General features: G+C 39.7%; 4 protein-coding genes across 7 annotated transcripts; 2 read left to right on the top strand and 2 right to left on the bottom strand.

Moving 5' to 3' along the window:
• The first annotated feature begins 882 nt into the window (after positions 1–882).
• LOC101161402 (protein FAM107B) lies at positions 883–4602 on the top strand. 4 transcript variants are annotated; one of them, XM_004070415.5, is made up of 5 exons: positions 883–1126; positions 2242–2269; positions 2641–2749; positions 2853–2997; positions 3122–4602. In XM_004070415.5, the coding sequence occupies exons 1-5, from the start codon at positions 1103–1105 to the stop codon at positions 3224–3226; spliced, it is 411 nt and encodes a 136-aa protein (XP_004070463.1). In that variant the 5' UTR covers positions 883–1102; the 3' UTR covers positions 3227–4602. The 4 variants fall into 4 exon arrangements, with proteins under 4 accessions (XP_004070463.1, XP_078806809.1, XP_020560272.1 ...); XM_078950683.1 differs by having other exon boundaries at positions 887–1126; positions 2853–3002; XM_020704613.3 differs by having other exon boundaries at positions 922–1126; positions 2599–2749.
• Positions 4603–4656: 54 nt separating this feature from the next.
• Positions 4657–12999, top strand: inavaa (innate immunity activator a). Its single transcript, XM_023956559.2, has 10 exons — positions 4657–5009; positions 8445–8533; positions 9867–10000; positions 10120–10242; positions 10324–10558; positions 10640–10693; positions 11019–11244; positions 11425–11574; positions 11655–12279; positions 12349–12999. The coding sequence occupies exons 2-10, from the start codon at positions 8470–8472 to the stop codon at positions 12439–12441; spliced, it is 1704 nt and encodes a 567-aa protein (XP_023812327.1). The 5' UTR covers positions 4657–5009; positions 8445–8469; the 3' UTR covers positions 12442–12999.
• Positions 13000–13007: 8 nt separating this feature from the next.
• On the bottom strand, positions 13008–16377 carry LOC105354359 (uncharacterized). Its single transcript, XM_011477037.4, has 13 exons — positions 16071–16377; positions 15929–15992; positions 15785–15857; positions 15678–15705; positions 15434–15574; positions 14833–14964; positions 14565–14724; positions 14457–14494; positions 14333–14383; positions 14147–14259; positions 13945–14067; positions 13355–13468; positions 13008–13281 (listed from the first exon to the last, which is right to left on the bottom strand). Exons 1-13 carry the CDS (start codon positions 16080–16082, stop codon positions 13137–13139), a joined length of 1194 nt encoding a protein of 397 aa, XP_011475339.1. The 5' UTR covers positions 16083–16377; the 3' UTR covers positions 13008–13136.
• Positions 16378–18147: 1770 nt separating this feature from the next.
• Positions 18148–20913, bottom strand: rpl10a (ribosomal protein L10a). Its single transcript, XM_004070416.5, has 6 exons — positions 20822–20913; positions 19482–19553; positions 19322–19402; positions 18678–18826; positions 18427–18599; positions 18148–18358 (listed from the first exon to the last, which is right to left on the bottom strand). The coding sequence occupies exons 1-6, from the start codon at positions 20824–20826 to the stop codon at positions 18188–18190; spliced, it is 651 nt and encodes a 216-aa protein (XP_004070464.1). The 5' UTR covers positions 20827–20913; the 3' UTR covers positions 18148–18187.
• Between the last annotated feature and the right edge of the window lie 277 nt (positions 20914–21190).

Raw genomic sequence — 21190 nt, 5'->3', positions numbered from 1 at the left:
TGTATTATTCTTATTTCATTGCTTTAAGTAAACCATTTCAAAAATAAAACAAAATTAAAAACTTGCTAAGACTAAACAACATAACAGGTGTTTCTTTTGTTTCATTTAATGTAAATGATTACAATATTTTACTGTTCCATCACAATGGTGAAAATTTTTGATGGCAATTAAATGGTATTAAGCTTCAGGACCAAAACATTTATCAATTTTTGAATAGTTAAAATTAATTAGCCACTCCTCAAAAATATTCTGAGGGAAAACATCCACCCTGTTCTTCATTTCTTAAGAGGAGCAGACTTAGGTTTTGGAGCATGACAATATTATCTCAAACACATTAGTCTTCCTTTTATAAATGGTGGGGAAAAAAGTCATACACAAACAATTAAAAGTAGTTTCCCCATCCTAAACAAATTCAATAAAACAACTTTAAGAGCAAATTTTAAAATGAACATGTATTCTTAAAAAACAAGTGTGCTTATTTTCACTCGGAGTTCTACAGGGGTCTCTTTGCTTTGTTTCATATGAGTTCTCTTTTTTGCTGTGTAGAACCTTAAAGCAATAAAAATGACTGGATGTTAGCCACTTCAAACATAATGTATCCATTTAGCTATGTTTCCTTGTGTAACTTTCTTATCATTTGTGTTTACAATCATATAAATAGAGCTCATATTTTAAATGTTACGTGCTGCAATTTTTCACATTTAACATTTGCTTTTCTGTTAAAAACTAAAAGTGTTCAAACACAAAAAATCCAGTTCTGCAAACAGCAGAATGGGTTGCTTGGCAGAAGAGAACACTGATTGGTTTTGAGCTGCATTTGCGTCAACAACAATTTACTAATCTAACATCCTAAGGCCTTGTGGGGGGTTGTGAAGTAATCTTGAATGGCGTAATGGGATTTCGGAGTCTACTACCACTACTAACAATTGCTAGGTGCCATTTCAAGCCTGTGGATCCCTCATCAACAAGAATATGTTTGCCTTGGATGAAATGAAGACGCAGGCAACGGGGTGACTGAGTGAGGACGTCTGATTCATTCAAGAATGGATTAAATCAGGAATACAGGAGCTTGATAAACGCAGGAAAACTCCACCATCTTGCCATGGAGGGGTCAGCTGTAAAAAAAGTGAGTTCATATGTGTGTTTTTTCTTTCTCTGCTGCCTCTGTGATGAGCCACAGGTCTTGATCGTGTCTGCCAAATCTGTCATTAGGCTCTTGTTCAGCCCAGTAATGTTATATATCACTGTTAGTTGTTGGCTCCAACAGAATGGAATGTGATGTGAGAGATAGGGTGAATATCAAAAAGGTCAATAGGTTAAAACAATTATAAAAATGAGTTGTTCTGTCACCTTTTCTCTACAAGTATGATTTGAGTCCTCAGACTTGTGACCGATAAACCATAAAGGAAAAATACTTATGAACTAACGGGATCAGAACCTCAAATATATTCCTCCAGGCTATGAAATTTCCCAAATTTTTCTTTCTGAAAGGAGACTCAAGGATTCAGTGACCTTTCAGACTTTGAGTCATTGAGCAGAGTACAGATGTTTTTAAATCACATAGAGTTTATGCAGAAATGTACAATGACTTCTGCCAGGTCGCACATCCTGACAGGTTTATATGTCAGCTCAGGCTCCCCGCAGGGGTCCGGCAGAGAACAGGATTTAACGTGAGTCTGTGACAGGAACATTAAAAAGAACAATCCCCAGAGACCAAGCCTGAAGATCAGAACAGTCAGCTGTAGGACAGAAACTTGGTCTTTCAAAGCAAAGCCTGCCATCTGCTCCATGCTCAATAGACCCCCTTTTTCCAGGTTATCCAGTTTCAGGGGAGTTGTAAGTCATCTCTGTCTTTCTGGGTAACACGAGGACATCAAGCCATCATCACGGGTTATTATGTTAGAAGTGGAATTAAATGACTTTCCATTTTCCTTATAAGAAGGAGTCTATACCTCTTTTATTTTGTTATCAGTTGTGGACAAACCTAACTTGGTAGCATTACTCACTGGTTGGTGGATCTCTTGCGTAACCTTTGAGAGTACAGTTCACCTCTGAGAAAAGCAGCAGGCACTAACGGTTATAGCCTTCATCCAATTATAACCCGTGTGCAGTCTGAGAGAGATCACAACAGACAAAGCTGTTTTAGAACTTCCATCATACATGTTTTTGAGGACTGCAAAATAACTGACATGTGAACGTACTGACTGGTATTTCTCTTTCTCTGTCAAATTAAACTCACAGAAACCAGGATTTGGACAAAACAAAAAAGGTAACCAAAAACTCTGTGTGTGAAAGGAAAAAGATTAGAAGTGAGGAATTAGGAAGGAAAGTTTTAAGGAATTCAAAAATGTTATTATTCATAGAAATCAAACATTTGAGTAATCAAGTAGTGTTAACAGAAGATGGATCAATCTTTTAATTAAACGGACGAGTGCCTGACTGGGCCTATTAAATTGACTTTTTTGTACTGACATATTTTTAAAAATTGGTATTATTTTTTAATTAGACGTAAGTTTCGCCATAAAAATGTTCAATTTAGATTTCATCAGATTAGAAGGATAGAGTAATGGTCTAGAGGGTTTTTTGTGTGTTCCTCAGAGATCCCTGCTGACCTTCTGACTCTGTCCCATAACTCTGCAGCGGACTGCAGCAATGCTGAACCTGCTCAAGCAAGGAAACTCAGCGGTTCCTCAGCAGAGGCACCAAGCTACCAAAACCTACACAGAGAACTGCTGCTTAGCCATAAACGGTACAGAGAGACAAACAGTACAGTAACTGCATTTACAGAGAAGAGTTTCAAGTTCTGTGTGTTCGGTGTGTATCTCAGTGTAACTGTGCCTCTGATCATTCAGGGGCCTCCTGCTGGAGGAGAAACCAGAGCTGAAACGAGTGTTGGAGCAGCGCAGACTGGAGCGGCACAAGGAGGAGGAGATGGCACGACAGGGGCCGTCAGATCTAGAGATGGAGCTCCGCAAGAGGCAGCAAAAGCTGCAGGAGGTCAGGTATATTTAAACAACTTAGAGAACTTTCAAAAATCAGTCATTATTGAAAAGTACATTTCAGATTTTATTAATTGCTTAGATATGGAGCTAACAGACTGATGTGGCCTCTCTTTTCTCAGTATGAGCAGGAGGAGATCAGACAACGGGAGAACCAGCAGAAGATCCCAGAGTTTGTCCGTGTCAGGGACAATCTGAGGCGCACGCAGACGTTTGATCAGCCGTGAAGCGTTCCATCTGTGTGTGCATACTCTCACCATAGTGGCCCTAAATATTTATGTTGAATGCCTACTACAAGACACATTAACAAAGAACAACTCTTTTTTTTATTATGGGTGTATGCATGCATAAACCAAAATCACAAGTCTACTTTGAGCTGGATTCCTAAACTGTTTCTAGAGAGAAAAAGAAGTGCTCATTTTTTCTGGAGACAGGAAACAATGCTGTAAGGATGAATGTTTTTTTTAATTATTATTTTTATGGTTGCTGAATGATTGTAATCTTTTGCAAGTTTTGATTTGCCCTCTGGCATTCTTGGATTAAAAGACATTGTTACTGCTTATAAAAGGGCTGTAATCATCCAAGTCTGATTTTATTTCATGTGATTGCCAACAGAACTGTCTTTTATCAAACATAACCAACCGCATCTCCAAGTTTGTTGAGGTGATCTCTTGTAACCTTTTCATTTCAAGCATTTAAGTGTTGCTTTGAAAAAAAAAGACATGTTGGCTTTCACCAATGTCTTGTGCTGGACACAATTCAAAGCATTGGGGATTGATTTGCAGGCAAGTCCTCTCTCTGCGGACTCTCGCAGGTCTTTCACACGGATATGGGACTTTGTTTAATTAGCTAATCTTTTCATTCCATCACGGGTCGAAGAGAAAAAAGGACAGGCCATCTGGTGGAGCCTTTTCAGGAGGGCTAGGAATACCCAAAGGTCTGATTAAGGCACTGCAGACATTTTGGACAGTCACAGAACGCACTGGCTGAGGCTGGACTCTCAGTTTAAGTAATGTTTAGACTGTTCTATCACTTTCTCAATCAAAAAAGAGCATTCAAGAATTGGCATAAAAAGTATTTAAAAATTGCTCTTTGGAGGTAAATTTGTGAATTTATCATAAACCTTGAATATGATGTACAAAAAAAGCTTATGCATATATGTCCTGAAATGTTTAAGCTCAACCCATGAAAAGTGTATCATGTTTAACTCAACAGATGTGGAATTATAAAATAAATAAAAAAGTCTGCATGTTTTTTTCTTTTTTTCTGATAAGGTAATTTTGTTATTTTAAACACCTGGACGAAAAACAAATATAATAAATAGGAAATGACATGTTTGCTATGTACAAAAATCACACATTGTCATTCAAATAAAATATTCTATTATTTTTAAATATTGGCAAATGTTACAGTGTACTTTCACCAAACTTTTTGTGTAAGGGCTTTCCTGGATTATTTTATTTTATTTATTTTTTTGGCAGTGGATTCACAGAAAAACGAATGGTCGGGGTGATTGCATCTTGTATACATTTGCCATCTTAATTCTAATTCTAATTCTTTATTTTTCATTTTTTAAATAAAGTTGTGTCTGTTTTGCACCCTCCTCCCTCCCTTTGTGTATTTTTCCCCTCCTCAGCGAGTCGTGTGCTGTGTCAACAGACGCACAGCGTCTTTGAAAAGGCACAAGCGTCAGACGAAACCATTACCGAATGTGGGGGAGTCCGCCAGGAACAGCACCAAACAAGAACCGTTATCACAGGGACTCTAGGCTTGCAACCCTTGAATCAAATATAAAAGCTAAAAAGAGTAAAATAAATGTACTTAGATGTAGTTTTTTAAAGTTTTGTCTGTTCAGTGGGACTGTGTTTTTATTGAATCCACCCCTCTTCAAAGTGGAATTTTCTGAAACAGATGTCCCAGGCGCTCCGCTAACATCTGACCGGAGAAAGTCTGTTCAACTTCAGCGGCTTCAGAAATGATGCTGTAGAGGAGAAAGACACAAAGTAAAAGGTACGTAAAGACGGCTCTCTGGTGATTAACAGATTATTTAAAGGCAGCAATGGGAACGAATTAAAAGCAGAAACATTTGCCAATCGTTAAATTAAAGATGCTCTTGTCAGGGACTCAAGGAAATGGCACCGATTTTAGTTGAAAGTCATTTAAAATATTTTAAATTAATTTTTGCATATTTTTGCATAAATCTAAGGTATAAAATATGTCAAGGTCAACATGAATCAGTAGTTTTATGTACCAATGTACTTTATGTAAATGTTTTTGGCTGAATTAAATGTTGCACAGTGATGTATCCTGCGTGTAAATTTATTAAAAGTTAAATATAACATTTTCTTGTAAGGCTTAATTTCATTTTGATTCTACATTTACAGACAGATGAAGCATCCAGATGCTATACTGCTGTATATAATACTGCTGTTGTGAGATGGGTTTTAGTTTTGTCTAATCAGCTTCCTTAAAGTGAATTGTGTAGCTTTTACTTTTTGTGGGGCAATGGGGCAGTTGGTAGCTATTGTTGTTCCGGCACTACAATAAACACAATCTCACTGAATCCACGTGTAGAGGTGTGATGGGACGCTGTTGTGCAAATGGCAACACCTCTGTGTTTACCTGTTAAATTCTCTTGTGGAGAATAAAAAAAAGTGGTCTGAGATGATTTAGGAATCAACTATAAATTAGAGGGAGATTGCCTCGATCTTACATCTTTCATTTATGACAGAATGTTCACGCGTGTGTGGGTTATGTCTGCTGTATTTTATATTGTTTTTATACCATTTATTTTGATTTTATTGTTACTATTTGACTATTTTTGCACCTTAATCTTGTTGTAAAATGTTGCAATGACAATAAAGACTATCTATCTAGATATCTAGATCTATCTAGATCTAGATCTTTCCTCTTGTGTTGGGACAGTACTTAGCTTGACGCTTGATGAGATTTCACAGATGTCTCTGGAAGACTAAGGTTCTCTTAGTCAAATTGATCTGGATCAGTGCTGGCTGAGACAAGAGAAAGGGACCTTGGAGTGCTGCAGAGAATGCCTGTGCACATTAGCTTAGGAGTCTTCTCTTTATGTTTTGCTTTAGACTGTATCAGGATCCAGCACTTCATCCTAGGGAAATGAGCTTGTCCTAGTGACGCCCTTTGTAATCTAATACCTCTTTTTTTTCATCCCATCTCCTCCTGCTGCTGCTGCTCTGTGTCGATACACTTTTCTCTTCTGTTGCATTCAGAGAGGATCCTTTTTGCTGAATGGATTTTGGCTTTTCATCAGGCTCTTAAATAAGGCATGCTGTAAAGTCATTTGGGTTCTTCCATAGTATCAGCGTTCACATGAGAATCTTAATTACAGGGTTTGAGCAGGCAGCCTTCACTGTTTCTGGTCCCCATCGGTAATTCCAGGGCCAACCACAGTGGTAATGAGCACGGTGGTGGTGGCCGTAATCCAGGAGTACGCAACTCCAAGTGCTCATGGGAAAGGGTGGTGGTGGAAGTCTTGGAGACAGTAAAGCCACATCATGATCTCCTACCATAAACATCAACTTCCGCAGATGTTACGGATACACGGTCCAGTGAACTGTGAGGATGGGTGGTACGGTTAGATCTCCTTCATGTTTGTAGGTAATGGTGTTCACATGCTGCATCTGTCAGATCTGCTGGATGGAGACAGTCCTATTAGGGCTAGTTTTCCTCAGGACATGTTCTACTCTTCTTGTCACACTCAATCAAACAAAAACTCTTGTTTTCCTTAACAGAACAGAATTCCCTTGGACCCAGGTTCTAAGAAAACCCTTGAAAAATGGCATTCACATTTTTTGGCAAAACTCTGCAGCTCTAAATGAGCTTAACCCAAACCCACCCACTCACTCAGCCTAGATCTGCAACCACAGACTCTTGTGAAAGTCCTCAGACAGTTATGGGGTGTAAGTGGGTAAGTCCCACATTACCCTGCCTGTGTCTTGTTACCATCCTAGATTCCTGACGACGTTCTTAGAGTGCTGCAACATGGAGCCATGTGTCTGCAGGCAGGGAAGGCCACAGGCACACACATGCTCCTGTCTTCACCTCTCACCGTCTATCAACGCACAACAACGCGGCTAAAGCCTGAGCTGTCAGCACATACTGAGCACGCTGCAGTTACTGAGGTCACTTGTTGGATGTAGGGCCTTTGTTGCAGTGTTGTTTTACAGACTCGAGCTGTCTGCTTCATTGTGTTCCTGGCTGCTCATAGCTGAGTCAGTTCACATGAGTTACTGTGCTGAATAGGTCAGACCTATGGGATATGGAAAAACATGCTTTTAGAGAATGTTCTCATTCACATAGATGCTGGGTCTTCCTCATCCCAACAGGAAAAGGCCTGATATCAATCTCCAAGCACAGCAGTTGAGACAGGAGCAGAGGATTACACACTGAAGCTTTGATGACACATTGTTATTGTCTGATGTGATGTCTGTCTCAATGTGGTCCCCACACCCTTCTTATCTTGACTAGAAACACTTCCTTTCTGCTAACATGGGTTTTGTTTACTAGCTTTATGTTGACGTAAAAGCTCCTCCAAACGTTTATGACAGTCTTTTATTTTGTAGTCTTGTATTGGCTGATGGTCAGTATAAATATAGGGTGGTGGCAGGACATTGAGGATAAAACATCATTTAAAAAGTTTTTTTTTTTAATCTGAGAAACAAATTATTTCTACATTTGTCCCTTTTTAGCCTCATATGATCTCTAAATGAAACATTTAGTTTGTTGTTACTGTTTATCATCTGCTGCTCTGTTTTTTCAGTCACATGTTTTCTGAAAAGCATGAATGCTGCAAGGGCCTCGAGCATGACTTGTGTTTAGTGTGGAAGAAAAATGGGAAGGGTTGAGCAGGATTTCAGCAGGGGCCTTGTTGTGTGATGCTGCATGGATAAGCTCATTGAGACATTCTTCCACTTCAAAGCCCCCAGAGAGTTTTTTTAGACACTGGTTGAATAGGAACTAAGGGAGGGGTGCACAGCGAGAACAGGTGCAGTCCACGAGCGGGGCAATTCCTGCTGCCATCTGCTTGCTTTTTCAGGGTCTGGGCCCTTTAAATGCCCTCTGACACGCCTCATGGCGACACGCTTTCCTAGCCAGCCCACTCCATGCTTCGTCACCATGGCACCACAATTCAGATTAACCCCTGCACATGTGCCGAGTCAACTGCAGGGGTCTGCCTCTTTTGTGATTAAGCATGGGAGAGTGAAGGAGAAGAGGGAGGAGGAGGGAGATAGAGAACTGCATGGGTGAGGGTGTAAAAAGAGCACCCGCCACTCATTCACTTTTGTTAAGTAAAACACCAGTGGGAGAGTGAATGAAGCCATGTGGCAGGAAAACAGAGACAGAAGACGAATTCGTATGAGAGATCTGCTTCATTCTGATCATCTGAATGAACTTTGTTTATTAAAACAGGTTATTGCAAAATCCAGAGAGCAAGATGACGACTATGGAGGGTAAAGAGGAGATCAGTGACACTGACAGTGGGATCATGTTGCAATCTGGTAAGAAAAACACTCACAAAGAAAATGATAGTGAATCTGAATATTAGACTTTTATTGTTGGGTCTGTTCATCAACATCAAAACAATAATACATTTAGATATGTATAAAGTGCTCCTATAATGATAATTTACTTAAAAAGTACAAGTTGTTTTTAACAGTTTTATGTACAAAAACTTAAAAGCCTCTTTTATGTTGAGATTATTATGCTTTAATTACACACTGACTTAGTTAAGCACTCAGGACCTAATGATCCACTCCAATTTAAATGGTGTTTTTAACATGTTCATGTAGCATTTTTTCATGATGGAGGACATATATATTGAGAGAAAAAAGCTTAAACTAGCATTTATGAGTATTTCTTTATTTAAATCATAGTGAATCAGGAAATAGATCGTATTTGTGATGTAAAAAATATGACGGTCAGGCTACAAGCTCCTTTCTTTCTTAGCTTTCTTTCTTCCATTTTTGTTGCACCGCTAATGTTAGGTTGGGGGTGTGAGATGCTGTAAGCTAGCGGGGAGAGCGCATAAACAGAGAGCTCTCAGTAACAGGGAAGGGAGGGGGGCAGGGTTGCTCCGTGCCAGTGGTCCCGTCCACAACTCAGAGGTGAATTTCTAAACAACTACTGCAGCTCTGCTGAAACGATGTCTTAGAAAATGAGTGTTTTTTTATTTTAACAAAAAATCATAAATTCATAAATAAAATGTTTAAAATCATACATTAAAAGACCAAGGGGACAAAAAAGCTTCAAAGATGATGAGAAGTGAATGATTTTTCAATACATTTTGCAAACAATATTTGTGAAAAAGCCAGCATTTTGATTAAATAAAAGTGATATTTGTCCTTTTTTGTAGCCTAAACACTTAATATATTTGTTTTCTCTTTGATAGAAAATGAATTATTTCTATTACACCACCGTCAGGGAAACAAATTGCTTTACAACAGTGAAAACCTATAAGAAAATCCTACAAAGAATGCAAATACTAAAGATCATTAAGAAAAACAATAAAGAACACATATAGGACTGTAGAGACTAAAACTATTAAAATAATAATCGATAAAATAACAAAAGTTTTCTATGTGTTAAAAACAAACCTTAAAAATGTGTGATTCAGAAATGGTTAGTGCGTATTCTACAAACAGGTCCAAATTTCGAAATCAGGAAGTAAAGGTAACCTCCACTGAAACTATTATTGAGTCACCACTACAGGAATCACAGCTCAGTTCACACTGGAACAAAAGGTATTAGTTAATGAATTCCAGAGGACTGTTTTTGGAATCAAATTGCCTTTTTTTTTTTTTGCTGAAAAAAATGCAACTGATTTTTTTGTAGGTCCAGATAGCCCCACATCTCCGTTGAAGGACCTGAGCCCTCACACCAGAGCTCTGAAGCTGAAGCACCAGTCTCTGGAGGATCGTCTGGAGCTCTGCCTGCTGGAGCTGCGAAAACTCTGCATCAGGGAGGCAGTGAGTTAATCATGGGGCCATCAAGAAACAGTTCCTTTGATGAATCACAACAACTTAACCAGAATCATTGGGAGTACTTTGGGCTTATTTGTAAGAGTCTGTTATGTCTTTCCCTCCAGGAGCTGACGGGCAAACTGCCCTCAGAATATCCTCTGACGCCCAATGAGAAGGCTCCAAGGGTTCGAAGGAGGATTGGAGCTTCGTTTAAGTTGGATGAATGTTTGATGCAAAATAATCTGCAGGTGTGGATTTTTCACATTTCACTGTTTATGCAAAAAGTGAGTTATCCTGATACTAAATACAAGGTTTTGTTTTGATTCCAGGACTCTGAGTTGCAAGCACTGGAAACAGACTTGGCTCTTCAGCAGCAGATTTATGTGGCAGCCCGCAAGCTCTCCTTGGAGGAGAACCTCAGCAAACCACAGAAGAAGAATCGACTCCTGCAGTGTAAGAGGGAGGAAAAGAAAGTGAAGGATCTGCAGGAGGCCGTGTTCCAGCACAGGATCAAGAGTGAATGCAACTCCCCCTGTGTCTCCACCTCAAGCAGCCAAAATAAAGGTTAGTGACACGACTGCCCCCTCCAAGCTGATCGGTGCACCACAAGGTGGACTTGACTCATTCTATGTTTGATTTCTGCAGATCTTTGCATGTCTGATGACAGCTCGCTCTCTGATGTGGTGGCTCTGGATGACGGTGAGTTAAAATGGGATGCAAACTTATAAAGTTACCCACCCAAGACTTTACATAAACAAATCTGAATCCTCTACAATGGGGGTAACTTTTGCACTGTTAGGCGACCTTGAGTGCCCAGGAAGGCGCCGTTTAAATAAAATGTATTATTATTATTATTATTTATTATTATTATTACAGAAAAGCTGAAAAAAAATACATTAAAAAACAGCCAAAAAATGCAAATAGAAAAGATTCCATCTTTACTTTTTATATAAATAAAGCACTACATTCTGTCTTAGGTTTCTTTACTTGCTATTTTATTAATGTTCTCTTTGACTCTGCATAGATGTGGATTCATCAAGCCCCCTCTCACCTCCTGTGTTGAACAATTCCTGCTCAGACCCCCTCCAACTGTCAGAGAAACCCCTGCCATCCTCCCCGCAGCCCTCAAGTCAGCTCAGGGTGGAGTACGAACGCTCTCCCGTCCAGAACTCCCCATGGAAGGAGTCCAGTCTGGACCAGCCCTACCATAAGGCCACAAAACCTGAGTCCAGCAGCAGAAGCAGGTCCAGGTAGGGGGCAGAAGCTATGTCAGATGCAACAGCTGATGGATTTTGTCAGATAATGTTTAGGAATAAAAACGTGATAGATGTGTCAAAGTTTATATTGTTGGTTATTTTTAGAATTTTAAACTAGTTTTACATTGTTTCTTCTGTTTCTTCATGTTGTTGCTCGGGTTTTCTCCTGTGCAGTAGTCCCACTGGAACACCGGTGACTCAAGAAAGCTGTCGGATCCCTCTCACTCAGTTTGTTAGGAACTCGGCTCTGCGTCACAATCACGCCACCAGCGCCCCCTCCACTCCAGAGCTGCTCGTACGCCGACAATACTCCCAGTCTTTTAGGTGAGTAATTTCCAGACGAGGAGCGTAACGGTATGTATGTGCTGTGGTTTAACTTGGATTTACTTAACCCATCTTTTTAGACTTCCCAAAACAAAGCAGTCCGCTGGTCCTGAGAACAGTCGTGGATGGATCAGGCCGCCTCAGCAGTTCTGCACGGCTGATTTCAGAGTGCACTCTCCAGAGTCCTCACCTCAGCAGTCTTCTTTCAAGGACTGCAGCTCAGATCAATCCTTTTCCTCTCAAATTGGCTCTCCTGTGAGAACCAAACCAACTGAGATCCCTAAGCTCTATCCCCCCCCTTATGGATTCCACTTTGGAGCACAGAAGAAGACCAACCAGGCTCTTTCCAGCCCGGGACGTGGAATGGCCACGCTAGAGGACAGCCAGCAATCTCTGCAAGCCCTAGACACGGGGAAGTGCTCCCTATTCAGCTCTCCTGCGATTCATGGCCAACAAAAAGGAGCAACGTCGCCAAGGAGGATCCTTAAGCCCCCTCCACCGTACACCAGGGTAGTGAGGACCCCCTCACTGAAGGAGTACCCTCACCACGCCATCAGGTTGATGCCACGGGAGATTGTGTCAGAGGAGCTGAAGTCCTGGCATCAAAGAAATAAGCTGCAGAAGTTATGGCTGAGCAATGGAGACAAGCAGATCCCCCCGGGTGTCACAAGCCCCACCTCACCCCACCTGCCTCCATTTAACCAGGTTGGTACCTCACACGTGGAAAATCCTGCTTGTGATTATGAGAACATTTATATGATGGTGCTTTCACAGGGTTCAGGCAACTTGATCCTCCAGAGAGCTCAGGACGGGACCCCGGTGCAGTGGTTTGTGGCTGAGGATGCAGAAATTGTGAGCCAGGTGTGACTAACGCCTCCACATTCCGGTTTATTTATCCCTGCATTTATTTGAACTCTCTGTGAGACTGTGTGCTAATGCAATGCAGAAAATAACTTAAAACTCAAAGTAAGGTGCTCTACCAGTTTTATTTAAAAATACTAATTGATAGTCAAGTTAGAGCCTCATGCAATCTCATGAACATGTGTTTATGGACCGTAGACTTAATTTTTTTGTAGTTCCTTTGTGGCTGGCACACATTTTGCACATTTAAGTCACCAGATAGTTGTCAGTTAGATTTTCCACTAATTAATATTATTTTTTATTATATTTATTATTTAAACATTTACCTTTCAGTATAGACAGGTAATTAAATTTTTAAATAGCTTTTTTCTGTAAGTAAAAAGTGTCTTTTTTTGTATTTGACGTGAAGCAATTGTAATGCTTGTCATTAACTTTTAACAATTAACCCCTAAGGCCTTTAAATATGGTTGATGAATGTTCTCACTGCAGTGTGGTGTTTTCTTACTAACTACTTGATTGTAACTGTTTTCATATTTTTGTATATTTATAAAAAAAAGTAACAGAGGCAAAGGTTGCATTTGTTGAATTCTTGTCACAAAGAGAAGGATAAAAGCATGTCAACAGCCAGAAGTATTGCTTCCTTTCATCATCGTGCACAAAGACAACATATCCACAGCAATCTTTTGCAGAAGAACATCTTATCATGGATCGTCATCATAAAGCTTCCACAAGAAAAGAATCGTCATTATGACACAGAAAAGCACCAACAGGTTCAAACATGGATGCGTCCATCGGCAGCGATACAGCCTAAGAGTCAGGGGGTGTTGCCAGCACAGGGATCCATACCTAAACAAAGTCAATAAAAAGTGTTCAGACAAAAACAAGAAAAAAAAGAATTTATCATTCTAAAAATTCTGACCTGTTTGCATAAATAGCAATTTGCCTGAGGATGCTGGCAGCTTTCTTTTCTCTTCCTCTGCTGAACCGCTCGTCTTTGCCTTTGTGTCGGAGTCGTAAAGAATCCAGTGAAACACTGAAATAAAAAAGCACTTTAACAGGTTAAAAAAGGGATCCCGGTGGCTTTTTTTCAGACTGTGGTGTCTTCCAAGGGAAAATAAGTGATTATTCTGGCCATGTTGAAACCAAAACGAAATTTATCACTTATACATACATATAGAAAACAATATTTACCATGATGAGTACAAGTGAAAGTCAAACTACTGATACAAAAAAAGAAAACTTAAAAGAGTACAAATTACCTGCCTTAAAATAATCACTTTTACTATTAATAATATTAGAGTAAGAATTTGTCTTGACAAGATTTTCTTCTTGTTGACCTAAAAAAAACATTTTTACAAGAAGAATCAAAAAAAAAATTCAGCCACAAAATATAAAAATATTGAAAAATATATTTACAAACTTTTCTTGTAAAATATTTAGGAAAATGGCTGTTATTGTGGCTTTTTTAATCATTTGTAGTTATATTGTTCTTTCGATCAAGGTCCTTACTTTTTGCTCTGTGTTGTTTTGGGGATCACTTGCACTGATGGGGAAACCTCAAGTTTGGGGGCAGGAGGAGGTTCCAGAGTGGATGTGGGAGCTGACGCTTCTGGAAGATCTTGATTAGGTTGCCTGACACGTAATAAAGTTTCTTTTAAGCATGCAAATAAAACACTTTAAAACAGCTGTGGGGCTGTTTTCTGCGCAATACCTGTCCTCTTTAGTGACACGGGTGGACTCCAGTATCAGGGATGGAGACGAGCATGAAGGCGTGAGCTTTTTACCAGAAAAGCCTCGCTTTCTTGGGTCTTTCTTCTTTTTCTCCTGAAATGAAGAAGTTCTTTCAAGTTGAAGGATGGAGCCGTGTGGAAAAAACACAGAGGGCAAAAAACTCCACCTGACTCTGGCAGGACATGATTGATGCGCTGATCCGCCGACGTAAAACGCCCTGATGGAAAAATAAAACAGAATTATGAAGTAAGGAGGAAATCAGATACCATGAAACTGTGATAAAGGCATACTTCTTTGGAGTTTTTCATCTTGTCGCTTTCCTCTGGCTCTGCAACAAGAAGGCCAAAGTCAGAAAGGTGCAGCTGAACGATGCAAATAATTAAAAAGACAAACTATACCTGGGGAAGTGGTTGGATTGATGCTATTTCTGTAGGAGCTTGGATGCTGCTGCATCATCTTCTTCATTTCTTCCAGTTCTGCTACATTTTTGTCATGACGCCTCCTCAGACTCTCCACGTGAGCCACCATGAGCTCCACTGCTCGACTCATCCGAGCCTCCTGGCCAGGACAGATACATGCCATTAAATAATAGTCACTTTAACATGCGTGTACATGCAGTAACAGTTTAATATTGCGTAATGTCATATCATTTGGTCATAGTTATACCTGGTGCACAGCACCGAGCACCTCTGCCGTGTTGGAGATTCGCTCCACTGTCCCCCCAAGGATGTCCAGAGACAACTGCAGCTTTTGCAGTATTGTGCTGCGTTTGCTGTCCAGGCAGAGGCCCTTCAGCATCTGTGAACACATAGACCGTGGATCTTACCTCCTCTAGCATCATGAAGACCAAGAATAGCTAGTCATGAGATTCACATTTTTGTCTTGTAACAAAAGAAAAAGTTATTTTTATTACAAGATTAATTTTTTTTATCTGTGTGTGGAATAATAAAGTCGCTCTATGATAAGAATAACAACTGCTAATGCAATAAAACATCAATCTTTAAAGGATAAAAAACATTTTTTTACTTTTTAAATTTGTATTTAATTATAAATCAATTCTACAGTTGTACAATAAAAGAAATCTTCTTAATCAAGAGATACTGAGGTACAGCTAGTATTTTAAAAAGTCAAAATACATGTATGCAAAGAGCTTCCACGCATCTAAAACTCTCCTGATTATATTCTCTGTTAATTGTTGAAAAATCTGTTACATCAGGAAAATGAGCTGCAATGTAACTGAGCATGGAAATCTCAGGATGGTGTTTACCTCCAGGGTCTCCCTCCCCCTGCTCAGCTCAAGCTGAATGTTCTCCTCTGCCAGGTTGCGGGCATGCTCCTCTGCCTGAAGCCTCTGCTTTAGAGTGTACTGATCACAGCGGAAAGCCAGGGCGATCTGAGAGAATGCCACCTGGGACAAAAACAGCTCAAACCTGTCAGCGGCATCCTCTAAGATGACACTAAAACAAAAAGGAAGAACCTTTAACACGCCTAGTCTAAAGAGCAGCACGTACCTCCAGATCCTTCTCTGACATTTCCACACTGTGGGAAAACAAGTGATTTCAAATCTTAAGAAAAGCCCACAAATGAATGAAATTAAGATAGCTATTTTATCCAGCACCTGTTGAGGCCAACACGCTCTATGATAGACAACTCATTCCAGCCCGGTAGAGGCGTCTCCTCTCTGCTTACATCTGTTAAGAACCATGAATCAGGTCTGAATGTAGGTGAAACAACAGTTAATGTTTGTTGAAATAGTTGTTACCTTCTTGGCTGTCATCACTGTCTGGTTCGATGGAGAGTTTGCGGCACCTTAACTCTCTGTCAGGCTGAAAACAATGTGCCCCAGCTGTTAATATTCACATGTACAGGAGCGGGTACAGCGGCTGGAAGATTATTGGAATCACCTTAAGGCTCATCAGTGCGTCATCCACCGGTCACACCAGAAAACTCCAAAGAAAGTCCGTACAGGATAACTAAATACTTCAGTTACTCGTCAAAATGAGAAGCAGCCTTTTTCTTTCAGATGAAATGAACCAGAATGTTGTGGGTTCACTGCTTCCTCTCTGTCTTTCTTCTGTCCTGAGAATAGATAATCTCATTAAGAGATCCACAGTCAAACCAGAGCAGAGGAACTAACACAAGAGGCTCATGGGAAACGGTGCTCCACTACAGTAAACATTCAGCAGTGGGAGGTCCAATATAATCTCTTCTGCTTTTATTTTCTTTATATTAATTCATATTTCCCTTAAAGTCTATAAAAAATACAATAAAATTACCTTTTTTTTAATCCTAAAAACAAGATTTAACCCGAACATTACAACTGCTATTGCCTGCATCCATTATGTACTGTCACCTTAAGAACTCATGGAGTCATTATTTAATTTAGTTCATAATAATAACACAATAAGAGTTTACTTATTAAAGTTTTTCTGTGAGAATCTTCTTTGTCTTTCAGCTGCTCTCTTTAAGGGTCGCACAGCGACCTCCTTCACTACATCTATAAACCTCCTCTTTGGTTTTTCTCAGGCCTCTTCAAACTCAGCATCCTTTTACCAACATGATCACTGTCTCTTTTCTCACTGTGTTCCATCCATCTCCCTTGCATTTATCTCTAAAACATCTAACACTTCCTCTGATGTTTTCATTCCTGAACCTATGTATCTTGTCACTCCCAAAGGGAACCGAAACATCTTCAGCTCTGCGACCTCCTGTCACTTTTTCAGAACCAGCGTCTCTATATCAGGGGTGGCCACTCCATTCCTACTTGTTTTCCAACATACCCTGCTGTGCCATGTCCTGACTGGATGAACTCTAAACCACCGTCTTCTTCAACTTTCCTTTCATGTTTCCTGACATTTTTTCACACGTCACATTTGAAACCTCTCTTCACATGTTCTAACAAGCCTCTTTACCTCTTTCCCTCACTGTTACTCTGAACTGTTGACGCTTAGTACTTAAAGACCCACTCCAATGTAAATTGGGTTTTAATATGTTCTTACGGCATTTTTAAAGAAAATTATCCTAAAATTTCATTTCTGAGTATTTCTTTGTTTGAATCGCTTTGAATCAGGACCAGTTCTGTTTCTCTAGTTTGGTACTATTTCATCCTGCCGAAACTTTGTCCTACAAAATGACTTTTCTTTTTTTATTTTGGCAAAAGGCGGCATAATCATAATTAAATAACTACTGGGGGCGCTTTGAGAATAGATCAAATGATGGAACTTTCAAGTCCTCTACGCTCTGTTGTCTCAGTCGCTCCCATTTACAGATATTTTGCTGGAACTGATCTTGATTCCTCTCCTTCCACAGCAAACCTCCATCTGTATATTTCATCATCTGTAAAGATCATGGTTCCGGTCTAAGCTTACTTTTCCGTCTGTCAACAGTAACTTGCGTTGTCTTAATATTGAGAAGATTCAGTTTGAATGGTGTTTAGTTCTTAAATGCAGCACTTTGAAAGGTGCTTTCCAAAGCTGCATTGACATAATTGGGCAACCTAATGGGAAAAAATATCCCAAGCTATTGTAGATAAACTTTCCGAGCTTATATAAAGAGAATTAAGAGTACAGATTTTTATTCCATGCATCACCAACCTAGAAAGTATTATCCTATTAGTAATGGTTGTATTTGTCACATCCACTTTTTTCAAAATCGGACAAATGGAGCTGCCATTAAGAGACAAACTTTATCACTTCCTTAAATTAAAAAAAGGACAAAGTTTTTTCACAGTACTAAGACAATCAGATGTACATTAATTAACAGGTGTTCCAGATTGCTTCATTAAATACCTTAATGATCTAAGCATCTGGTACGTTTTTATTTCATCAAGACCAAAAACATTCTTAAACATAAGTATTTATTAACTCACTAGATGAAATTCACTGATTTGAAATGCTGTTTTTTGTGATTCCTCCAATACCAACTGAGAACATTATTTGTGAAGCTTTATTCCAGCACAGAAACACTCAGGACACACTTGAATTTGGGAGATTCTCCACATTTATTAGTAGAAAATTCTTCTTTAATAAAGGCGCTGGGGTTTGCCCATGGTACTCTTGATGTAAAGGGCACGGACATTCTGCCAGTTTTTCTTCAGCAGAGACACCAGGAAGTTGACTGCCAAGTGGATGTTGTAAACGAGCTCGTCCTCCGTCATCTTCACGTGTCCGACAGCTACAGCCAGGCAGAGCACCTACAACACGCAACCGCATCGTCACCGACAAGTGATCCAAATGCACTGACATAAAAACGGAAACACACCTTCTTCATCTGGAACTTGATGGTGGATTTGACCTCATCGACCTTTGTGTTCAGGTTCTCATTGTGAGTGAGCAGGGAAGGGAACTTGCCAGCCTTGTTCAGCCCAGGACCCAAGATTCGAGGGATCTGCTTGATGAGAGACTCTGAGGCCAGGAAGGCGTCATACTTCTTGGCTGTAAGAAAAAGTAAAAAGTTAAAAGACTACCCGCAGTAACAGAGGCATCTGATTGATCATCCTGAAAAGTCTCTACCAAGCTTCTTGACCATCTTTTTGTTTTTGTTGAGTTTCTTCAAAGCCTCGATGTCCATGTGGGGCATGTCAGCGGCTTTGGCCTCGTCACAGTGCTGCTGGTCTCCCAGGACACACACAGAGAACTTGGGCCTGGGCAGAGTCTTCAGCCTGTGCAACAAACGGCAACCCAAGACAGTTTACAATGATTGCAAACAGATCTCCCTGAATAACTAATTCCATTGATGTACAGACTGTTCCACATACAAGTCACAGCGTGTTTTAAAACTAAACTGCCAATATGGCTTTTCCAAATGACACCTCCATGATGTTATAGTACAAAGAAATCATCTTACCCACACCACCAAAGTGGCCGGTGATCATCTGACTTCTTGGGTTTTATTAAGTACAATTTTTCGGCTTGAGGATGTGCACCTACCAGCCTTCCCTCATGTTTTAAGACCCAGGGTAGGGGTCCGTCTGCTTCACCTACAACAGCCAGGACCGTGTGGTTCAGCCAGACTACCCAAAGTACTTCTCCATGTCTGTTCGTGTCCCATCTGGTCTACTTTTATCTAATTAATTGGATGTCCCAATAAATCAGATCCTCAGACGGGATTTGAAAAAAACATGGAAAAGGTTGGGTGAGACAGTAAAAGGTCGAACCTGACGGTGCCAGAGAAACGCTTGTCCTTCTGGGGATCATAGTTTTTGAGACTGATCTGCAGCTCCACACTCTCCGTAAACCTACAAAAAACAGACATTCAGATGTCAAGCATTTCATGTCCATTTTGTTATTAGTCACATTTCCCTTGCATGTGCTTACTTCCTTGGCTTGGCGACAGAGCCCTGCAGGACCTCCTTCACCGCTTCATAAAGCGTATCTCTGGAAACTTTGCTGAAAAGCAGTTAACAAACCTGGTTTTACAAATTGAGCTTCAGATATTTCATATTAATTATATCACATCATCTCTGCCTCTGCAGCTGTAGCATGCCTAAACCACATAATATAAAGTACGTATATCCTTATTAATATATAAAAGACTATGGCTTTGTCCAAATTTCTTCACTACTCACTATAAAGCGCGTTCAACCTTTGATAATGTTGTCCGAATCTACAATTCCAAAATTGAGTGCCCTAGAAATTTCCCAGAAGTCTCTGCAAAAAAAAACAATGTCCTTCGATGTTCACTAGATTGGGCAATATAGACCACAATGAATTGCGTTTGAACAATTTTTTGGAGAGAAAAAATTTAATCTAAACGTATGTTTCGTAATACCCAACATTTTAGTCTTCAGAACTAAGTGGACTCAAATGGTTTGCGCTAAACGCTCATATGAATTAGATTATCACTCTGACATCGATTACGTCATACTCGCTGTTTAAAACAAAATAAGATAAAGTAGTGAGCGTGGTGTCCAAATTGTTTTAAATTCCAGGGCACTACGTTACATAGTCTCGCACGTTATAGTTTGAGTAATTGGGGAATAGGGTGGGAATTTGGACACAGCCTAACATTTAAAGTTAATCCAAGCATTCCAACAAAAACAAAGTGGGTAGCACAGAAAAGTTTTAAAATGTGGTTTAAAAATAGTGAAAATCGTCTGCAGGTTTGGTCCTGAAAGCTGAACAAGGAACCATGATGAAGCCACTTTAATAATACACAAACTCCAAGGGAAATAGGCACTACAAGTGATAAATGTACTAATTTAATTTTTAAATCTGATATAGACTCATGGTTTAATAAATATTGAATGCCTATTACTAGGGGTTGAGCACCCCTGAACATAACAATCTAGCCGCTCCTGGTCACTGCTCCCATTTACTAAAGAGCAATGCATGATGCGTCAAAAATTAAGTAATTGCAGTGTAAATGTCTCGAGAGACAATTGGTCCTATCGCCAAATGTTTGATTATTGAAATAAAAATAGATTAAATCTATGGATGGCAGTGGATTATGGCTCTAAAATCTGGCCCAGCCATGACGATGCCAGCGCAGTTTTGGCCCATGCCCGACTTTTACCCTGTACAAAGTCTAATAATGCAAGTTAAAATTGAACCATTGGTCAGAAATCTTAAACTTGGGGGTTTTGCAAGATTAAATGTATGTTTCATAGAATAAAATACAATAATTTCTGGTTTTAAATGGTTAAATCATATCCTACCTCATTTTTGCCGATAGTCTCTGCCGACTTGCTAAGCTGGAAAGGAAGTAGCAGCGGAAGTTGCGTAATAATGAAGGCAGCGGCGCATGCGTTTTTTTTTAAATAAACTTTATTTGTAAATTACTTTTTCTGTGAATGTACTCCAAGTTATAGATTGTATTTGTGTAATAAAATATATCGGTGTTTTAAATTGTTTTACGTTTTAAAAAAAGTATTTCTTTATTAGGATTACCAGAACAACATTTTGAAAATTACATGTTCTGTTTGAATCGTACTGTACAATAAAAACAAGCATGGGCCTATCAAAATAGTCCTAAACAAAGTCAGTGGGGATTTATTTTATTTATCCTTTTAAACTCTTCATCACTG

This window comes from Oryzias latipes, chromosome 7 (genome assembly GCF_053564925.1).
Source record: "Oryzias latipes strain Hd-rR chromosome 7, Olatipes_Hd-rR_3.1".
Classification (NCBI taxonomy): Eukaryota; Metazoa; Chordata; class Actinopteri; order Beloniformes; family Adrianichthyidae; genus Oryzias; species Oryzias latipes.
Note: the sequence above shows the minus strand (reverse complement) of the source record. Positions and strands in the feature narration are given on the sequence as shown.

Coding starts and splice junctions, on each gene's coding strand:
- inavaa (XM_023956559.2), top strand. CDS start 8,470: ATGACGACTATGGAGGGTAAAGAGGAGATCAGTGACACTGACAGTGGG. Junction 10,694..11,018: donor TGTGGTGGCTCTGGATGACG/GTGAGTTAAAAT, acceptor GACTCTGCATAG/ATGTGGATTCATCAAGCCCC. Junction 11,575..11,654: donor CAATACTCCCAGTCTTTTAG/GTGAGTAATTTC, acceptor CCATCTTTTTAG/ACTTCCCAAAACAAAGCAGT.
- LOC105354359 (XM_011477037.4), bottom strand. Junction 15,706..15,784: donor GAGCGTGTTGGCCTCAACAG/GTGCTGGATAAA, acceptor GTTTTCCCACAG/TGTGGAAATGTCAGAGAAGG. Junction 13,282..13,354: donor ATTGCTATTTATGCAAACAG/GTCAGAATTTTT, acceptor GACTTTGTTTAG/GTATGGATCCCTGTGCTGGC.
- rpl10a (XM_004070416.5), bottom strand. Junction 19,403..19,481: donor TCTGTCGCCAAGCCAAGGAA/GTAAGCACATGC, acceptor TGTTTTTTGTAG/GTTTACGGAGAGTGTGGAGC. Junction 18,827..19,321: donor CGTTTCTCTGGCACCGTCAG/GTTCGACCTTTT, acceptor TTTGTTGCACAG/GCTGAAGACTCTGCCCAGGC.
- LOC101161402 (XM_020704613.3), top strand. CDS start 1,103: ATGGAGGGGTCAGCTGTAAAAAAA. Junction 1,127..2,241: donor AGGGGTCAGCTGTAAAAAAA/GTGAGTTCATAT, acceptor TTAAACTCACAG/AAACCAGGATTTGGACAAAA. Junction 2,998..3,121: donor GGCAGCAAAAGCTGCAGGAG/GTCAGGTATATT, acceptor CTCTTTTCTCAG/TATGAGCAGGAGGAGATCAG.